This window comes from Lepus europaeus, chromosome 21 (assembly GCF_033115175.1).
Source record: "Lepus europaeus isolate LE1 chromosome 21, mLepTim1.pri, whole genome shotgun sequence".
Lineage (NCBI taxonomy): Eukaryota > Metazoa > Chordata > Mammalia > Lagomorpha > Leporidae > Lepus > Lepus europaeus.
Window position 1 is genome coordinate 46,485,288 of NC_084847.1, and position 16,677 is coordinate 46,501,964.

Here is a 16,677-nt window from a genome sequence, read left to right on the forward strand (position 1 = left end):
ATATGTACTACGTCAAGGTGGCTGACTAATGGACCATCGTTTTTGATTTTTGTTCTTTAATATACAGTTTCATTCATTCAATACTTATTCATTTGCATTGTTTTAAGTGAGAACTATATTTTCTTTTACATTTGCCTTTAACTGTGTTTTCATCATTTAACTTGTACACTTCTACACTCATTTTATTTTGTTATTCTTTTTAAAATTTTTTTTATCTAGTTGAAAGGAATGGGTAGAGGGGGAGAGAGAGAGGGGGAGAGAGAGAGAGAGAGAGAGAGAGAGAGAGATCTTCCATCTACTGGTTCACTCCCCAAATGGCTGCAACAGCCAGGGTGGCTGGGCCAGGCCAAAGCCAGGAACCAGGAACTCCATTCAGGTCTCCAATGTGGTTGGCAGGGGCCCAGAACTTGAGCCATCACTTGCTGTCTTTCCAGGTACCCTAGCTGGAAACTGGATTCTAAGTGGAGGTGCCTGGACTTGAACCTGCACTCCAGTTTGGGAGGCTGGTGTTGCAAGCAGGTGCTTAACCTGCTGTGCCGCAATGAGTGTCCTTAAGTTGTTCTTTAAAGACAACAACAGTGGGGAGTGAGTTATTCTGTGGCCACCTCCTGTTTGGAAGGAAGCTGAGTCTCACTTTGTTCCTGGGGGTTTTCTAACCAGGAGGTTCAGAGAATTGTTTTCCCTTATCTTAGAATTTCACAGATGTCACCAGGACCTCTAGCTCTGGCAGTGTGGTCAATAAAGATTCATTTTGTGCTGTAAGCAGCAGTGCTGGATAAAATACAACAAAAATGTGACTGCGTGGCACTGCCGGTCACTTGCCTGCTCGCCTGTGGACTGATCCTGCCTCCTTCCCATTGCTCCGCCATATGTTGTAGGGGGTTGGCCCTCGCAAACCATGCTTCCAGGTTCCGGATCATAGACTTCTGACTTGGTTGACAAGAGGGAGGCCACCAGCAGGAAACGTGAAGGCAGAGAGGAAAGCGGTATTTGTCTCCATCTCTATCTGCTTTTTTTTTTTTTTTTTTTTTTAGAGGCAGAGTGGATAGTGAGAGAGAGAGACAGAGAGAAAGGTCTTCCTTTTTGCCGTTGGTTCACCCTCCAATGGCCGCTGCAGCCAGCGCATTGCACTGATCTGAAGCCAGGAGCCAGGTGCTTCTCCTGGTCTCCCATGCGGGTGCAGGGCCCAAGCACCTGGGCCATCCTCCACTGCCTTCCCGGGTCATAGCAGAGAGCTGGCCTGGAAGAGGGGCAACCGGGATAGAATCCAGCGCCCCAACCGGGACTAGAACCCGGTGTGCCGGCGCCGCAAGGCGGAGGATTAGCCTGTTAAGCCACGGCGCCAGCCTTCTATCTACTTTTGACAGATGTCTCCAGCAGGGGCTCCCCTCCTCAGTGGTTCCTGCTCTGGATGTTGGCAAAGCAAAGCCCTTTGTTGTACTATGGTTCTAGCTCCTTCTGGGCAATGCAACTTCCGTCTTCCATACTCTTCCTGTGTCCCTCTAGTCTGTGGTAATGTTTCTGCCATTGTTAACCTCTGCTAGCCATTCTCAGTTTGGCTCCTCAACCCTTCCAACACCATTAAGACTTATTTATTGAGTTGGAAGGCAGATTCACATAGAGAGGAGAGAGAGAGAGAGGGAGGGAGAGAGAGAGAGAGAGAGAGAGAGAGAGAGAGAATGAATGAGTGAATGAATCTTCACTCAGAGAGAGAGAGAGAGAATGAATGAATCTTCACTCCTCAACAATTGCAATGCCCAGGCTGGACCAGGCAGAAACCAGGAGCCAGGAACTCCATCCTTGTGTCTCTAGTACTGGAGGCATCATCTGCTGATTCCCAAGTGCGTTAGCAGGAAGCTGGATTGGAAGCAGAGCAGCCACGCGTGGAACCAGCACTTTGATGTGGAATGTCCACCCTTTTTGTGATTACTTTAGTCTATTGCATCTTCATGGTGGAAACATCATGTAGCATATGCTGGTATCCTTTTGCACATCTTTTGCCACCTTTGTATTCATTGATATGTTGAGAGCTTGGAATTAGCCATTGTGGGAATAGTGACAGCATAGAAATGGGAAAATGCTATAATCAAGGCTTTTCTATTTAGAATTGAGTTGACAAACATTATCAGTGCATCACTGTATTTATCTCACTTCCTTATACAGATTTGGGGTGAGTGCTTTTGAATATTGGAGTTCATTCTCATTCAGAACCCTAGTAGCAGGAGTGTCTGGAAATTACAGCTATTCATTAGCTTCCAACTTCTTCAGTGAGATGGAATATGAATGAGTGTGGGGTGAACCAATCAGGAATGTCTGGCTTGAGTGAACAGGTCCAACATGTGTCCAAAGAAAGTTTACAAAGGAGAGAACAGAGAGTTTGGGAGAGTGACTGTATCTGAAAACAGGGTGGCTTAGAATTGTCTGGAATGGGTAGTAACAGGTGAACAACAAGTATACATCATTAGCAGCCAAGTAGCTTCAGAGTACTCATGAAATAATTCGTTTGTAATTCTCTGCTGAGTTAAATTGTAATTAGAATGTGGTTTGAATAAAGAGTCCCCCACACAACCAACCCACAAAGATTTAGAAAGCTTGCTGTTTATAATTACTCTATGAAGGAATTACTGAAGTCTCTTCATTAAACAAAAAAGAATTGGTGGAAGGCATTGCGGTGCAAAGTTCATCGTGCACCTCATATCAGAGTGTCTGGGATTGAGTCCTGCCTCAGGTTCCCATGCCGATTTCTTGGTAATGTGCACCCCAGAAGGCAGCTGATGATGGTTCAAGTGCTTAGGTCCCTGCTGCCACGTGGGAGACCCAGATCTGAGCCAGATCCTGTTCATCTGGCTCAGTCCTGGCTGTTTTGGGCCTTTGTGGGGTGAACCGGCAGATGGAAGATTATTTATCTCTATTCATTATCATCTATCTTACCATTTGAATCTCTGTCATTGTGCTTTCCAATCAATACAAAGAAATAGATAAACTTAAAAAAAATAATTAAACTTGGAAGGCAAGCATAGCTTGTAGGAAGCCATGATCAGCAGAGAAATTGGTAAAGTTGTGGAAAAGCCCAGATAATGCGAGACACAAGAGTAACAGCAACAGCATAACAATAAAGAATTCGCCTGTCGGGAGGCACTTAAAACCAAGGTTGAGCTGAAATATTAGACTGCAATAACATGGAAGAACAAATCAGTGCTAAAACAATAACCCAACAAATACAGGTGAACAACACATCTATAGAAGAATAAAACGGGGGCCGGCACTGTGGTGTAGCAGGTAAAGCTGCTGCCTGTGATGCTGGCATCCATACGGGCACCAATTTGTGTCCTGCTGCTCCTCTTCTGATACAGCTCCCTGCTAGTGGCTTGGGAAAGCAGCAGAAGATGGCCCAGGTGCCTGGGCCCCTGCACCCACATGGGAGACCTGATGAAGCTCCTGGCTCCTGAATTTGGCCCAGTCCTGGCTGTTGTAGCCACCAGTGGATGGAAGACCTCTCTGTTTCTTCCCCTCTCATTCACTATGACTTTTAAATAGATAAATTATCTTTAAAGAAGACAGAATAGATCAGAAGGGCTAATAGCCATATAGAAGATGTTTAACCAGCAATCAAGGTAATGCAGTTAAGACAAATGAAATCATGTGGTGGCATCCAGTGTTGGCAAGGCCCTTATGTGAGTGCACTGTCTTAGAAGTTTATCCTCGTGATCATCATAGCCCAGGTCCATGTCTTGTCTCCAATAGTGAGACCCTGCTCAGTTAACTCCTGATTGCCGGCCAGATGCTCCTGTGAGATAATGACTGGGTCTTGATTTAGACCACAAGTTCAGGAGTGATTTGTTATCCAGCGTCGATAACAAATCCAGTCCTTTAGAGAGCAATTTGATGAAATCCAGTAAAAGTGGGGATTCACAAACTCAACAACCCAGTAATATTTTTTTTTGTTTCAGTTTGTGGTTCAGAGGAATTCCCATAAATATCTACAAAGACACATAAGAGGACATTTATGGCAGCATCCTTTTCTGTCAATTGGGTAATGGATAAATAAGTCACATTTATACAATGAAAACCTACTGAACAGTTAAGCATGAAGCAACTAAGTGTACGTGAATAGATTTGGATGAATCTCCCAAATCTCATTTAGAGCGATATGTACAAGTTGCAAAAGCGATGAGAGATGGGATGTAATTTATATAAATTCACAGGTAGATATAGCAACATTATGATATATTTTATGTAGTTGTACCCAAATGTGACAAATTTAACAACAAGGATGAGAAGGCTACAGTCTGCTTCTCATTCTTAATTTTCTTTAAAGAAAATTTATTGACCAGTGCCGCAGCTCACTTGGCTATTCCTCTACCTGCAGCGCCGGCACCCTGGGTTCTAGTCCCGGTTGGGGCGCCGGATTCTGTCCCAGTTGCTCCTCTTCCAGTCCAGCTCTCTGCTGTGGCCCGGGAAGGCCCAGGTGCTTGGGCCCTGCACCCGCGTGGGAGACCAGGAGGAAGCACCTGGCTCCTAGCTTTGGATCGGTGCAGTGCGCCGGCCTTAGCGGCCATTTTGGGGGGTGAACCGACGGAAAAAGGAAGACCTTTCTCTCTGTCTCTCTCTCACTGTCTAACTCTGCCTGTCAAAAAAAAAAAAAAGAAAATTTATTTTGGATATAAAAGTTTCATGTATTTCTTATATACACATTTAAGAACATAGTGATACCTCCCACCCTCTACTCCCTCCTGCCCACGGTCCAATGCTTCTTCCTCCTCCTTCTCCTAATCCTACTTTTAATTTTATATAGATGTATTTTCAGTATACTTTGTACTCATAAGGTTAACCCTGCCCTAAGAGTTCAACAAATAGTATGAAGAAAAAAACACTGCTCCTCAAAAGTAAACAATCATCAAATCTCACAATGTTCTTTTCACTCCAATACATTACATTTTAGGTACTCCATTAGCTACCCCAGATCAGAGAAAACATATGATACCTGTCTTTTTGTGACTGGCTTATTTCACTAAGTATAATGGTTTACAGTCCACTTCTAGAATAGAGTTATCACCATAGAGCGTAGGAGAATGAGGACTAGGATGGGTGGATGGGGCTTCAGTGTAATATATTTACAAATATTTGCATTTATAATCTTCAAAAGCATCTAAGAAAATAAGGCAAAAGCATTGCCATGTGTTAAATCTAGGTGGTAAACACTCTGGATGCATTGTTATTTGCTTAAATTTCTGCTGTGTTGAAAAATTATTTCTATTAATGTCCATTTTCATTCTGCTGCTGTTTGGGATTTCACCTTTGTTTACAAAGGTTTGCACTGTTTCCAAATCAGCTTCCCTCTCAGCATATTGTCTTGACTTACGCCGATATTTCTTTATGCATTTGCATCCTAATTTCATAGGCACCCTGTTTTTTTTTTTTTTTCTTTACTGATTCTCTAGGACAGAAACTTTGTAAAATGTTCTTTCTTAAATCACTGTTGACAAAATGTTTTTGCTCTACTTTGTGGGAGCTCCTTCTCTCACGGTGCAGAGTTTTCCACGGACCCCCACGTTCGTGTTTTCTGCTTACTCATTCTTGTCTGATTTGAGATCCATCCAAACCCCATGTTTGCCAATTGGCACGTCCCTGCAGGATTTTAGCAAGGGAACAAAACTGTTTTCTAAGTGCTTAGCCAAGCGCCCAGCGTCTAGCTGGCACCCATCTAGGGAATCTTGGCTGGTGTGAGAAGGGGTCTTCTTGTCCTCCTAATACAGCTCTGGGGCTGTGAAGAGGAGACTTACATTTTAGAGTTGGCTGTGGCTTTCTGTAGTTCTTTCTTGATCAAAAGCAACCCCTGGAAAGTCACGAAGCCGTAAGTCATTGCTTCTGAGGCCTCGCTCACTGACACCGGTGTCTTGCAGCTGATTTCGCATCTCATGTGCAAACCTCAGGCCTTCCATTCCCGGCTACCTTGCTTACTGGGAGTTAAGATCCTTAAGTAGGGGCTGGCGCTGTGGCGCAGTGGCTTAAAATCCTGGCTTGAAGCGCCGGCATCCCATATGGGCGCTGGGTCTAGTCCCGGCTGCTCCACCATAGCCTAGGAAAGCAGTAGAAGATGGCCCAAGTCCTTGGACCCCTGCACCATATGGGAAACCCGGAAGAAGCTCCTGGCTTCTGGCTTCAGATCAGTGCAGCTCCGGCCATTATGGCCATCTGGGAAGTGAACCAGTGGATGGAGGACCTCTCTCTGTTTTTACATCTCTCTGTAACTCTGTCTTTCAAATAAATACAAAATAAGTCTTTTTTTTAAAAAAGATCCTTAAGTAGCAATGGTAAGGAAGTTGCTGCTTCCAGTAGAGGAAATGATGTGACCGTGGGTGCTTTAATAAAACCTTCCCAACACAAGTCGGTAAGGGTGATTGTCCAGTGCTGTGGTTGGTCATGCCTGAGACCCTGAAATAGAAGAGGTTCGGGTAGAGAAACATCTCTTCCTTGCCTATTTTATCTGAGTCTATTGCTTTGTCTCTGACTTTCAGTCTACATGGTTGCTTCTTTCAATTATGACACTTATCTCACTACTGGCGAGCAATAAATGGCATGTGGCTGTTAGTGGTCCATGGGTAACACTTGGAGTGCAGCTTTTTTTTATAGGCCCTGCAGAATACTCTTTGCTTATAATAAGAATACCTCCTTATAGCCACATGCCAGGGTCTTTGGAACAAAGGAGGGGGATATATTCCTATGGTTTCTCCCAAGAAACGGAATATACAGGAGAAGAATTCAAGACATTCATAGAAAATGGAATTTAAAAATAAGTTTGGGGCTGGTGTACTGACGCAGTGGGTTAAGCCACTGCTTGTAACACTGGCATCCCGTATCAGAGTGCCACTTCAAGACCCGGCTGCTCCATTTCCAATCCACCTCCCTACTAATGTGCCTGAGAAGGCAGTGGGAGATGACACAGCGCTTGGATCCTTCATTTATTTTGGTGTAAAAAGTTTTGAAATCCCTGCCTACAAAGGGCCTCTACAAAGCTCATGGAAAATGCTTATTATGGGAACTATGCATGAATTCTGGGTCTGTGTGCCTGCAAATGAGAATAGCCAGTGGTGCAGGTATGGATGAGAAACAGCCAGATTACTGTTCAACCACGAATCTGGGGACCCTGTGGTGGGGTCTGGTTAAGGTGAAACGTAAAATCAATCCTCACAGAACAACATCATTTTGACCCAACTCCTTCCTCTGCCAAGAAATACATGCTCCTCCGCCCTGCCAACAGGGGGCAGTGTTGCTTCCAACTCCCCACACCTTTTCCGTGATGTGATCCTGCAGCCCAGGAAAGAAACTCTTCTTCAATTCTGGTGCTTTGCATTCCAGTTGTCCCCTCGTGGTGACACAGCCAGTGCTTGCTGACACCACTCACTGCTGGAAGCTACTGGCGCTCTGGGGCTTCCGCCTTGCCTCTTGCACAGGTTGTCACATACCAGCCAGCCAGCTTCTCCCCTCTGCCAGCTTCCCATGACCTTCCTACATAACCAGCGTGCTTTGTCTTCCACCTAATGCATCCTTGGCTTGCTTTTTACCTCTGCCACTCCTTTATGTCATTCCAAGCAAATAATTACCAATGATACTTGGTGAGCACGTGCCTGGTGCTAAGTCCAGTGCTTCCCATACCTGAGTTTTTAAAAAGATTTATTTATTTATGTGAAAGTCAGGGTTACACAGAGAGAAGGAGAGGGAGAGAGAGAGAGAGAGAGAGAGAGAGAGAGAGAAGTCTTTCATCCTCTGGTTCACTCCCCAATTGGCCGCAATGGTTGGAGCTACGCCGATCTGGAGCCAGGAGACAGAAGCTTTTTCCAGGTCTCCCACTGGGGTGCAGGGGCCCAAGGACTTGGACTATATTTTATTGCTTTCCCAGGCCATAGTGGAGAACGGATGAAAGTGGAACAGCTGAGACTCGAACTGGCGCCCACCTGGGATGCCGACACTGCAGGCGGCGGCTTTACCCACTACACCACAGCGCCAGCCTCTCCATACCTGATCTTATCCAATATTTACAACAGTACAATTCAATCTATATCAAAATTCTCAACTTTACAAAAGAGGAAGCTGGAGTTGACAGAGGTTGGTAATGAGAGGTTAAGACTAACAAGGGTGGAGCTCAGACTCAAATCTAACACTGGGATGCATCAGAAAGGTTTTGACTATGAAGCCATACTTCCTGTCTCAGTTCCTGCTGCTATAACAAAGCACCTAGACTGGGTAATTTATGAACAACAGAAATTTATTTCTTGTAGTTCTACAGAGGCTGGGTGTGGACCATGAAGATGTCAGCTGATTAGGTGTCCAGGGAGGGCTGGTATCTGCTTCCAACATGGTACCTTGATGCTGTGCCTTCACATGGGGGAAAGCAGAGAGGCAGAATTGCTTAGCTAGTTGCCGCTTAGAATGATGGGAATATCCCATTCATCAGCACTCCCACGTAGGAGTTTTGGGGGAGATGCACAGACTCCAACAATAGCCCTGCCTTACATAAAATGTAGGGGGATTGGTCACATTTCTATGTAGTCACTTAAAAATTTCCCAGATGAGTTAAGTTGTTGTTGAAAGCATTTATTTATTTTTGTTCATTACTCTTTAGCTAAAGATGTACATTGACGGTTCAATTTCAGGACAAGGTTTGTCTTTGCTGACGAACTTGCACATTTCTTTTCCTTAGCCAAGGAGAGAATCGTAAGGCTTGGGTTTCCCCAGGCGGCTTGGAGTGAAATTTAGTCTTTAATTGCACAGCTGTTTTTAGCTTACTTGCAATAATGTTGTTCCCTTTCTAGAACAAGACTTTATTTATGTATGTGGATGCTACAATGGTGCATGTTTTCTTTGCCACGAGATGTTGAGCTTTTTGGGTGCAGAGAGAGTGAATGATCTGAATGTTGTACCTAATTTTGTCAGCTGCTTTTTTCAGTAGCAAATTATATTCTATCAAGCTGGATTCCGTTTTCTCGTGCAAACTACTCAACATCTATTCTGTGGCTGAGCTGGGATGTGGGTTGGGTACATTTGCTTAAGTGTGACCTCATTACTACGGCTGGAGAACCGCGTGGTAGACCCAAAGCTTCAGACAACCATAAAAGGTAGCGATGGGAAGATGTTTATAAAATGCTGAGAAATTGGAGTGTTGCATGGTAGGATAGAAGGGCATGGCTTTAGCTCCTGTACTGACCTTAGCGTGTCTTACTCCAGGTAGCAACCTTGGATATGATCAGGGCGAGTTGACTTCTCCTTGGCCCATGCACAAATGGCTATGGCAGTGGCCCCAGGAAATCAGGACTGGGTTAGAGGAAGGGGAGAGTGGTCCTGCTTTATACATCTGATTCTCCCTTATAACTTGTTTGGTCTGAAAATGAATTGGAAGGAAGGAGGAGACCCTCACTGGAGTATTCTTGCAGAGTTAAGAGTCTTTTGTGTGTTGGCATAGATTTGGGGAAGTCTGATTTGTAATGAACTGAAGAGGATCCTTGGCATCCTTTGTCATTGGCATCCTGTGCTTGGTGATGGGCCTGTGGCTGGACCTTTTGTTAACCCTGGAAGGAGGGGAGGAGTTTGCAGAGGCTGACAATGGGCTTTTGTCGTGTGTGTGTGTGTGTGTGTGTGTGCATTTGTGAGTTGTCCCAGTTATGATGAGTGCAAAACACCTCTGATAGAAATAGAGGAATCTAGAAGTGTGGCCTATTTTGTGGGAAGGTGATTAATTACTTTTTAGACGTCTAGGGTTTGCAAAGGAGGGTTTGACTTCTGGGTGGAAATGGCTGATTCTGCTCCATTGAACTAACATTCGGGATGCTTGAGTTCTGGAACTTGTTCTCTCATTAACCAGCTCTGGGCTCTTGGTCAAGGCCTTGAACTTTTAGGAGTCTCACTGGATGATGTCTGAGACAGCAGCCCTGGGCCCACACAGGGACATGCCGGTGGATCCTAGACCCAAGTGGGGGGGGGGAAGCAGGAAGAGGGACAGCGTCCTGCTCAGCTGACACTCAGTGGTGTCACAGGACAAAGAGGACAGGAGCCCAGCTCCCTGGTACCAGCTTGGTCTAAGAGGCCATAACCAGGAAAGATTGCCCTTCCTGTGAAATTGTTTTTCTGATGAGTGTAGCTCAGGGGACAGCAAGATTTGGGTGTCCTGAACAGCAGTCCCCAGAGACTAGCATTCTGTTGGCTGTTGTTGGGCCGCTCAGCTAACTGCACAGCTGTCAGTCCTAGTGCCCTAAGGGACCCTGCAGAAGACTTACGGAGACAGCGGAGAGAGAGCTCAGGGGTCATTTCTCCCCCACAGAACCCCTGGCAGAGAGGCCCTCAGCCTCTGCTTGAATGCCCCCAGTGACGGGGAGATCACCCCTTCTAGTGCAGCCCAGTTCGCCTCGCCGGAGCTCTGCCGTGAAGGTGTTCCGAGCCTACTCCCTAATAATTGACTCTCTATGCTTCCTGCCTAGGAGTCTTAGTTCTGCTCAGAGATTGATCAGGCCTCTCCGACCCCTTTACCACGTGGGGAAGCAGATCCTTAAGTGTTCACGGCTCAGTCATTGAAGCAGAGAGCACTGCTGAACACAGTGGGACAGGAGCTGTGCTCTGGGCCGGGGAGAAGGTCGCCTTTCCACCTGCCATTCCCCTTTCTGGACTTTGCTTGCTCTCCCATTTTCCATATCACCTCCCTCTCTTTTTGTCCCCTTTTGCCTTAGCCCAGGGATTGGCACTGGTGTGGGGGGAGGGGCTCTTCTGTGTCCCAGTGGTGCACACCGGGGAGCAGGAGTGTTGCCAGGGAGTTTGTTAGTCTCGGGTAACCGAATGCTTTATTTTCCTGCATCAGTGCTGGGTGCCGCTTGGTCCTGGGACACCTAGAGTGTCCCTCTGATCCCTCTGAAGCTGTGGCAGGTGTCATCACAGCCCATGTGCTCACACGCCACTCATGCAACTCATGTCTGCATCTCAGTTGGGCTCAGCGGCTACTGCACGTTCTGGCCTGTGTAGAGGGTTGTGTGAGTGGAACACCTGCTTCTCTTGGCCCAAGGGAGACACGCAGGTCTCCGGCGTCCACTTCCTGGGCAACCTGACCTGTCTGGTGTGTTCAGTCCTTTCTTTGAGCTAGAACATCTCGGGCCAAACAAGGAGCATGGAGTATTTTTGTTTGTAGGAAGAGACGGTTTGGTGAAGGTGGGATATGCCATGGTTATCAGGGTTCGGTTAAATGGGAAAGTGAAGGAAGGGATGGACCCTAAGATCCTCTGGGAGTTGCTCAGGCCACTGGGACCCTGGAAATAGTCTGATTTTCCCATCCAGAGTGGGATCATGATCTTGCAAAGAACATTCACTGGCCAGCACCTGCGAGTCGCCAAGGTGCTTTAGGGCTGGGAATAAGGAATGAGTGATGATTGATTGTCTTTCTTCTGCCCATCCTCTGGGAGCAGGGAGAAGATGCCCTTCCACCATGTGACCGCTGGCTTGCTGTACAAGGGGAATTATCTCAACCGGTCCCTCTCTGCTGGCAGTGACAGCGAGCAGCTGGCCAACATCTCCGTGGAGGAGCTGGACGGTAAGCAGCCCGCCCAGCGCCCCGCTGGCTGCTGGGAAGCGGATGGGAAAGCTCCAGGCTCTCTGGCCCTCCATTCGTGGTTGTGTCCAAGTCTCACCCATGGTGCAATGGGAACAGGTCCAGAGGCAAACATGCTGCCTGGATGACTTCTTTGTATGGGATGGACCCCTGTAGTCTGAAAAATCCATGGCCAGCATTTTAGTGTCCTTGGACGCTGATTGGGCGGATAACCTTCACCTCTCAGAATGTAATTTCCAGTTTATGACGTCTTCCTTGCCAATGGGATTGTCTTGTTCCTCTGTTGTCATTTTCAATGGCGTCCAGGTGCAGGGGAGGTCTGAGCCCTGTTAATGGCCGTCTCTTGACTTGTGGCCATGGTGCATTGAGTTCTGCCCAGCTCAGAATCATCTGGAAGCTGTGCTTGGGAGGGAAGGGACAGTAATTGTTTTTCAGAATTTTTGATTAAAAAAAGTAACAGATGTATTGTAATTGCGCATACTTTATGGGGCACCGTGGGGGTGTTCCGGTACATGTATCGTTGTTGCAATGTCTACTCAGGAATACTACAAAGTTGTCCCTTCAAACGTTTGATATTTATTGATGATGAAAACGTCCAAAATCCTGTCTTTGGTTGGTTTGTTTTTATAGAGAAATATACAGTGCGTTAATATCATATAGTCACTTCACCGGGCAACAGAACTCCAGGACTGCTTCTGTCTGGGCTATAACCTGGTGCATGTCAATCAACCTTTCCCCTCCCTAGCCTTTGTCATAAGGACCTTGGCTCCTGTGTGATCCAGGACTGCCTGCTAAGGCCAAACTAGAATCAATTTTCCACAGTGTTTTTAAATGTGAGTTTCCTTCTAGCACCATTTTCCAACATGAATTTTAAATTTAATTTGTAGAGAAGTCAAGGACTCCAGGTGGCTAATGTATTTGTTGGAGAGAGAGAGAGGAAGAGAGAGGAAGGAGAATGAAAGAGAGAGGGAGAGAAAGTGAGCAAGAAGGAAAACACGAGAAAGAAAGCGTGAGAGAGAGAGAGAGAGAGAGAGAGAAAGCGAGAGAGAGAGAGCGCGAGCTCTATTTGTTGGTTCATTCCCCAAATTCCTGCAACAGCTGGGGCTGGGCCAGACTTGAATCAGGAGCCAGGAACACAATCTAGGTCTCCCATCTGAGTGAGTGGCAGGAACTCAACTGTCTGAGCCATCACCAGCTGTCTCCCGAGGTGCACATAGCAGGAAGCTGGAGTCAGGAACGGGAGCCGGCACTCGAGCCCAGGCACTGCAATATGGGCGGAGCTTTAACCTGCCCCTGCATGCTGATTTCAATGCCTGCTCATTGACTCAAGCTAACAGTGAAGTGGCAGAGGTTGCAGGCTGCAGTGGGTCCTGGGAGAGACTGCGAGATGTTAGAAGAAGCAGGATTGATGAGGGCAGAGCCAGGCTCTTTTAGGGAAGCAGCTGCTCACGGCAGTCTGGACAGAGACTGGTGACCACATAGGAATAAGAGCTCCAAGAACACAGATGCGGGAAATAGAGCCTTCCTCCCCACTCCCAAATGCAGCCATCCAGGCGATGACAAAGCACGTGAGGCTGTTCCTGAGCGCTGTGGCAGCCTGTATGGGAAGCTGTGATGAAACACCATAGACAGCATGGCTCATAAGGAATTTAGTCTGTGCACTTCTAGAGGCTGGAAGTTCAAGGCCAGGTCTACTGCAGATTTGATGCCTGGTGAGGGTTTGCCCCTGGTTCACAGATGGCATCTTTTTGCTGTGAAGTCCTACAGTGGAAGTGGCCAACAAGTTCCCTTGGGCATGAATCTCACACACGTGGGCTCTGCCTTCCTAAAGACCTCCTCAGGGACCACCCTGTCCCTACTAACATCATGTTGGTGAATGGGGTTCCACTGAAGAGTCTGGGGGAGCAGACTCAGACCATAGCAGGTGTGTTTGGCAGGTGTAATAGGTGATGTATGGCACAGGCTGTCCAGCCTCCTGCTCTGAATTAATATCGGAATGATTGGGGATGTGGGCGGGGTGTATTGATGTGAAGTGGACCTCTGCTTGTGTTTATATCAGTAGCTCTCCAAGGTTGGGCATTAAGGTGAGCAGGAGGAGCTGGGCACCTCTTGTGTGGGACCCACTGACCCGCCCTGGCCATGGGAACCAGGCAGCAGCATCTGTACATTTTGGGCACCATTGCTAACCAGCAGAAGTTTGGAAGTTGGCTGTGGCTTTCCGTTGTTTTGTTTTGTTTTTTTTTTTTTTTTCCTCCTTGTCCCTTCCAGCTTTGCCACCAATACCCAGGAGATGATTTTTCTGACACTTGTCGCAGCAAAGCCTTTCTCTCTGTTAGATCCGGGCTCTGCCGGGGCAATGGTTGGGCACCACTGCTGGGGTGCGTGGCTTTGCGAGAGGACCACTGGCTGCCCATGTCCCAGCACGGGAGCAGCTGGCTGAGATGGCCCCCACATTCCTGGACAAGCAACACCACGTCTGAGCTTGCACAGGCAGCTCAGGCCTGGCTGAAACTCCCCTTTGCTCAGGTAGATGAGCAGGCAGGGACTCCTAACAGCCCACCAAGCCCAACCTGGCATCCGTGATTGACAGAAGCCTGCGCGTTATGGCCTGAGCCCCGGCTGTTGAAGATGATGTGTTTGCCCTTCAGACTGTAATCCCGCCTCCCAGCTGCGGAAGCGCCATTTATTTTCTGATAGAAGATTCAGTCTACTTCTTTCTTTCTTTCTGCCAAGATGAACACTGAGTTATCACTGCTCTTGCTTCATTACCTGCAGCTTGGAGCTCTGGGCGGGTCGGTGCAGATGTGTGCTGAGTTTAGAGCAGGCAGGTGGGAGCCTGAAACCCAGGCGACCCGTATCAGTTCAGACAGCTGCCGATGGCTTCTTGGGGAAGCTAAATTTCCAGAGCATGGCTTGCTTGCTTGTACCTTTCCTCTTGTTAGGCTTGGTGCTCACAGCCACTCTGATTCCCATAGGACAGGTGTTATTGCAGGGGAACTGATGGCTGTTACAGCATCCTTTGGGTATAGACATTAGTTGGATCCCATCCTCCTCTGCTCTTTACCTCCCCACACTGGGGCAGCTGTAGCCACCTGCTTGTGGCAGCCACAGGGGCAGCGTGTCTCACTTCTTAGATGGCCGCACAGGCGACCGCTAGCTACTGTTCAATTCTGGACATTTCTGTTTCTTGAAACAAAGCTCGGGAGGACATCCTGCAGAGTTGTATCAAATTGGCCACAGTAAAGCTGGCAGTCACCCCAGCAAGTAAACTCTACAAGAATGGACAGAGGGAGGCATTCATGCCTTCATTCATTTGTTCATTCCTGTACTCATTCATTCATTCATGAAATGATGTTTACCCAAATGCTTTCCAGGTAGAAGAGGAAAATCAAGTAAGTATAACAACATTCACTGCCTATCCCCAAGGAGCATACCATTGATCCAGGGACTTTATGTGTATACAAAACTTATTAGCAGAATCTTGTACATTTAGAGTACGTCATGCGGAATCTTGTTAGATGTATGGGTTAGAATTTTACAAAATAATTGTGTCAGTATCACTTGTTGTAATTTTGTGATGTTTTCTTAGTTTTAAATTTAATTCATTTCGGGGTTGGTGTTGTAGTACAGCAGGTTAAGCCACCATCTGTGAGTCCAGCATTCCACATCAGAGCGCCGGTTCAAGTCCTGGCCGCTCCGCTTCCAATCCAGCTCCCTGCTAATCTGACTGTGAGGGCAACGAGGATGGGCCAAGTGCTTGGACCCTTGTCATCCACCTGAGAGACCTAGATGGAGTGCTGGGCTCCTGATTTCAGCCTGGCCCAGCCCAGGGCCATCACGGTCATTTGGGGAGTGAACAAATGGATGGGTGATCTTTCTCTCTTTCTGTCTCTCCCTGTCTAGCTCAGCCTTCCAAATAAATAAATAAAATCTTTAAATTTAATGCATTTTTATGTAAAGTCCATACATTTTCATTTATAGCATTCCATTCAATATAAGTATGAATTAATTTGTTTTTTCCTTGTATTCTTTTTTTCAAGATTTTATTTATTTATTCTTATTTGAAAGGCAGAGAGAAAGAGAGAGCTTCCATTTACAGTTTCCTTCTCAAGTACCTGCAACAGGCAGGGCTGGCCAAACCTGGGAGCCTGGAACTCAGTCGAGGTCTCCTATGTGGGTGGCAGGGACCCAAGCACCCTGAGCTTGGGTCCTAATGCTTCTCAGGGTGCACGTTAGCAGGAAGCTGGATTTGGGAGCAGAGCTGGGACTGAAACCCAGGAACCACAGAGAATGTGGACATCTCAAGTGGTGTCCCAGCTGCTGCACCAAACACCTGCTCCCATGTTATTCTTCATGGGTGTTAGGGTTGTCGCCAGCCTGGAACCATGAGGATATAATCTTTAAAAAAAAAGATTTATTTATTTATTTGAAAGTCAGAGTAACACAGAGAGAGAAGGAGAGGCAGAGAGAAAGAGGGGGGTAGGGTCTTCCGTCTGCTGGTTTACTCCCCAGTTGGCTGCAGTGGCTGGAGCTGCCCTGATCTGAAACCAGGAGCCAGGAGCTTCTTCTGGGTCTCCCACGTGGGTGCAGGGGCCCAAGCACTTGGGCCATCTCCCACTGCTTTCCCAGGCCACAGCAGAGAGCTGGATCGGAAATGGAGCAGTCAGGACTTGAACCGGTGCGTATGGGATGTTGGCACTGCAGTTGGCTGCGTTACCCACTACGCCACAGCGCCGGCCCGGAGGATATAATCTAATCGCCCTGCCCCACCCTGCCTGCACAGTCCTTACATCTGTGGCCACACATCTCCCTCTGTTTTCTTGAGTTCATCATCTTTTGTCTTTCTTGACCCCTTTGTCTTACTGAGAGCAACCTGTACTCTGTTTATGAAGCTGTCTTTTGTTGTCATGGATGATAATAAAACTCTTCTTCCCTGAGTCTTTTTTCCATTTTTTTTTTTTTGCATCAGACAATATTTTCCCATGGCCTATTTTACTTTTCCCTCTTCTGCTTTGTGACTCAACACTATAAAGTTCTTGGTAGGTCCAGTATTTATGTCTCAACAAGATTTGTAGAGTCTTTAGCCTTGT

The 16,677-nt window shown here is 47.1% G+C and overlaps 1 protein-coding gene across 1 annotated transcript in view; it reads left to right on the forward strand.

The window, feature by feature from the left end:
- The window catches only part of CALN1 (calneuron 1), a 543,987-nt gene that overhangs the window by 103,444 nt on the left and 423,866 nt on the right, over positions 1-16,677 (forward strand). Inside the window, exon 2 of the mRNA XM_062180668.1 lies at positions 11,449-11,569. Coding sequence (XP_062036652.1) covers positions 11,449-11,569 — 121 coding nt within the window. The remainder of the gene's footprint in view (positions 1-11,448; positions 11,570-16,677) is intronic.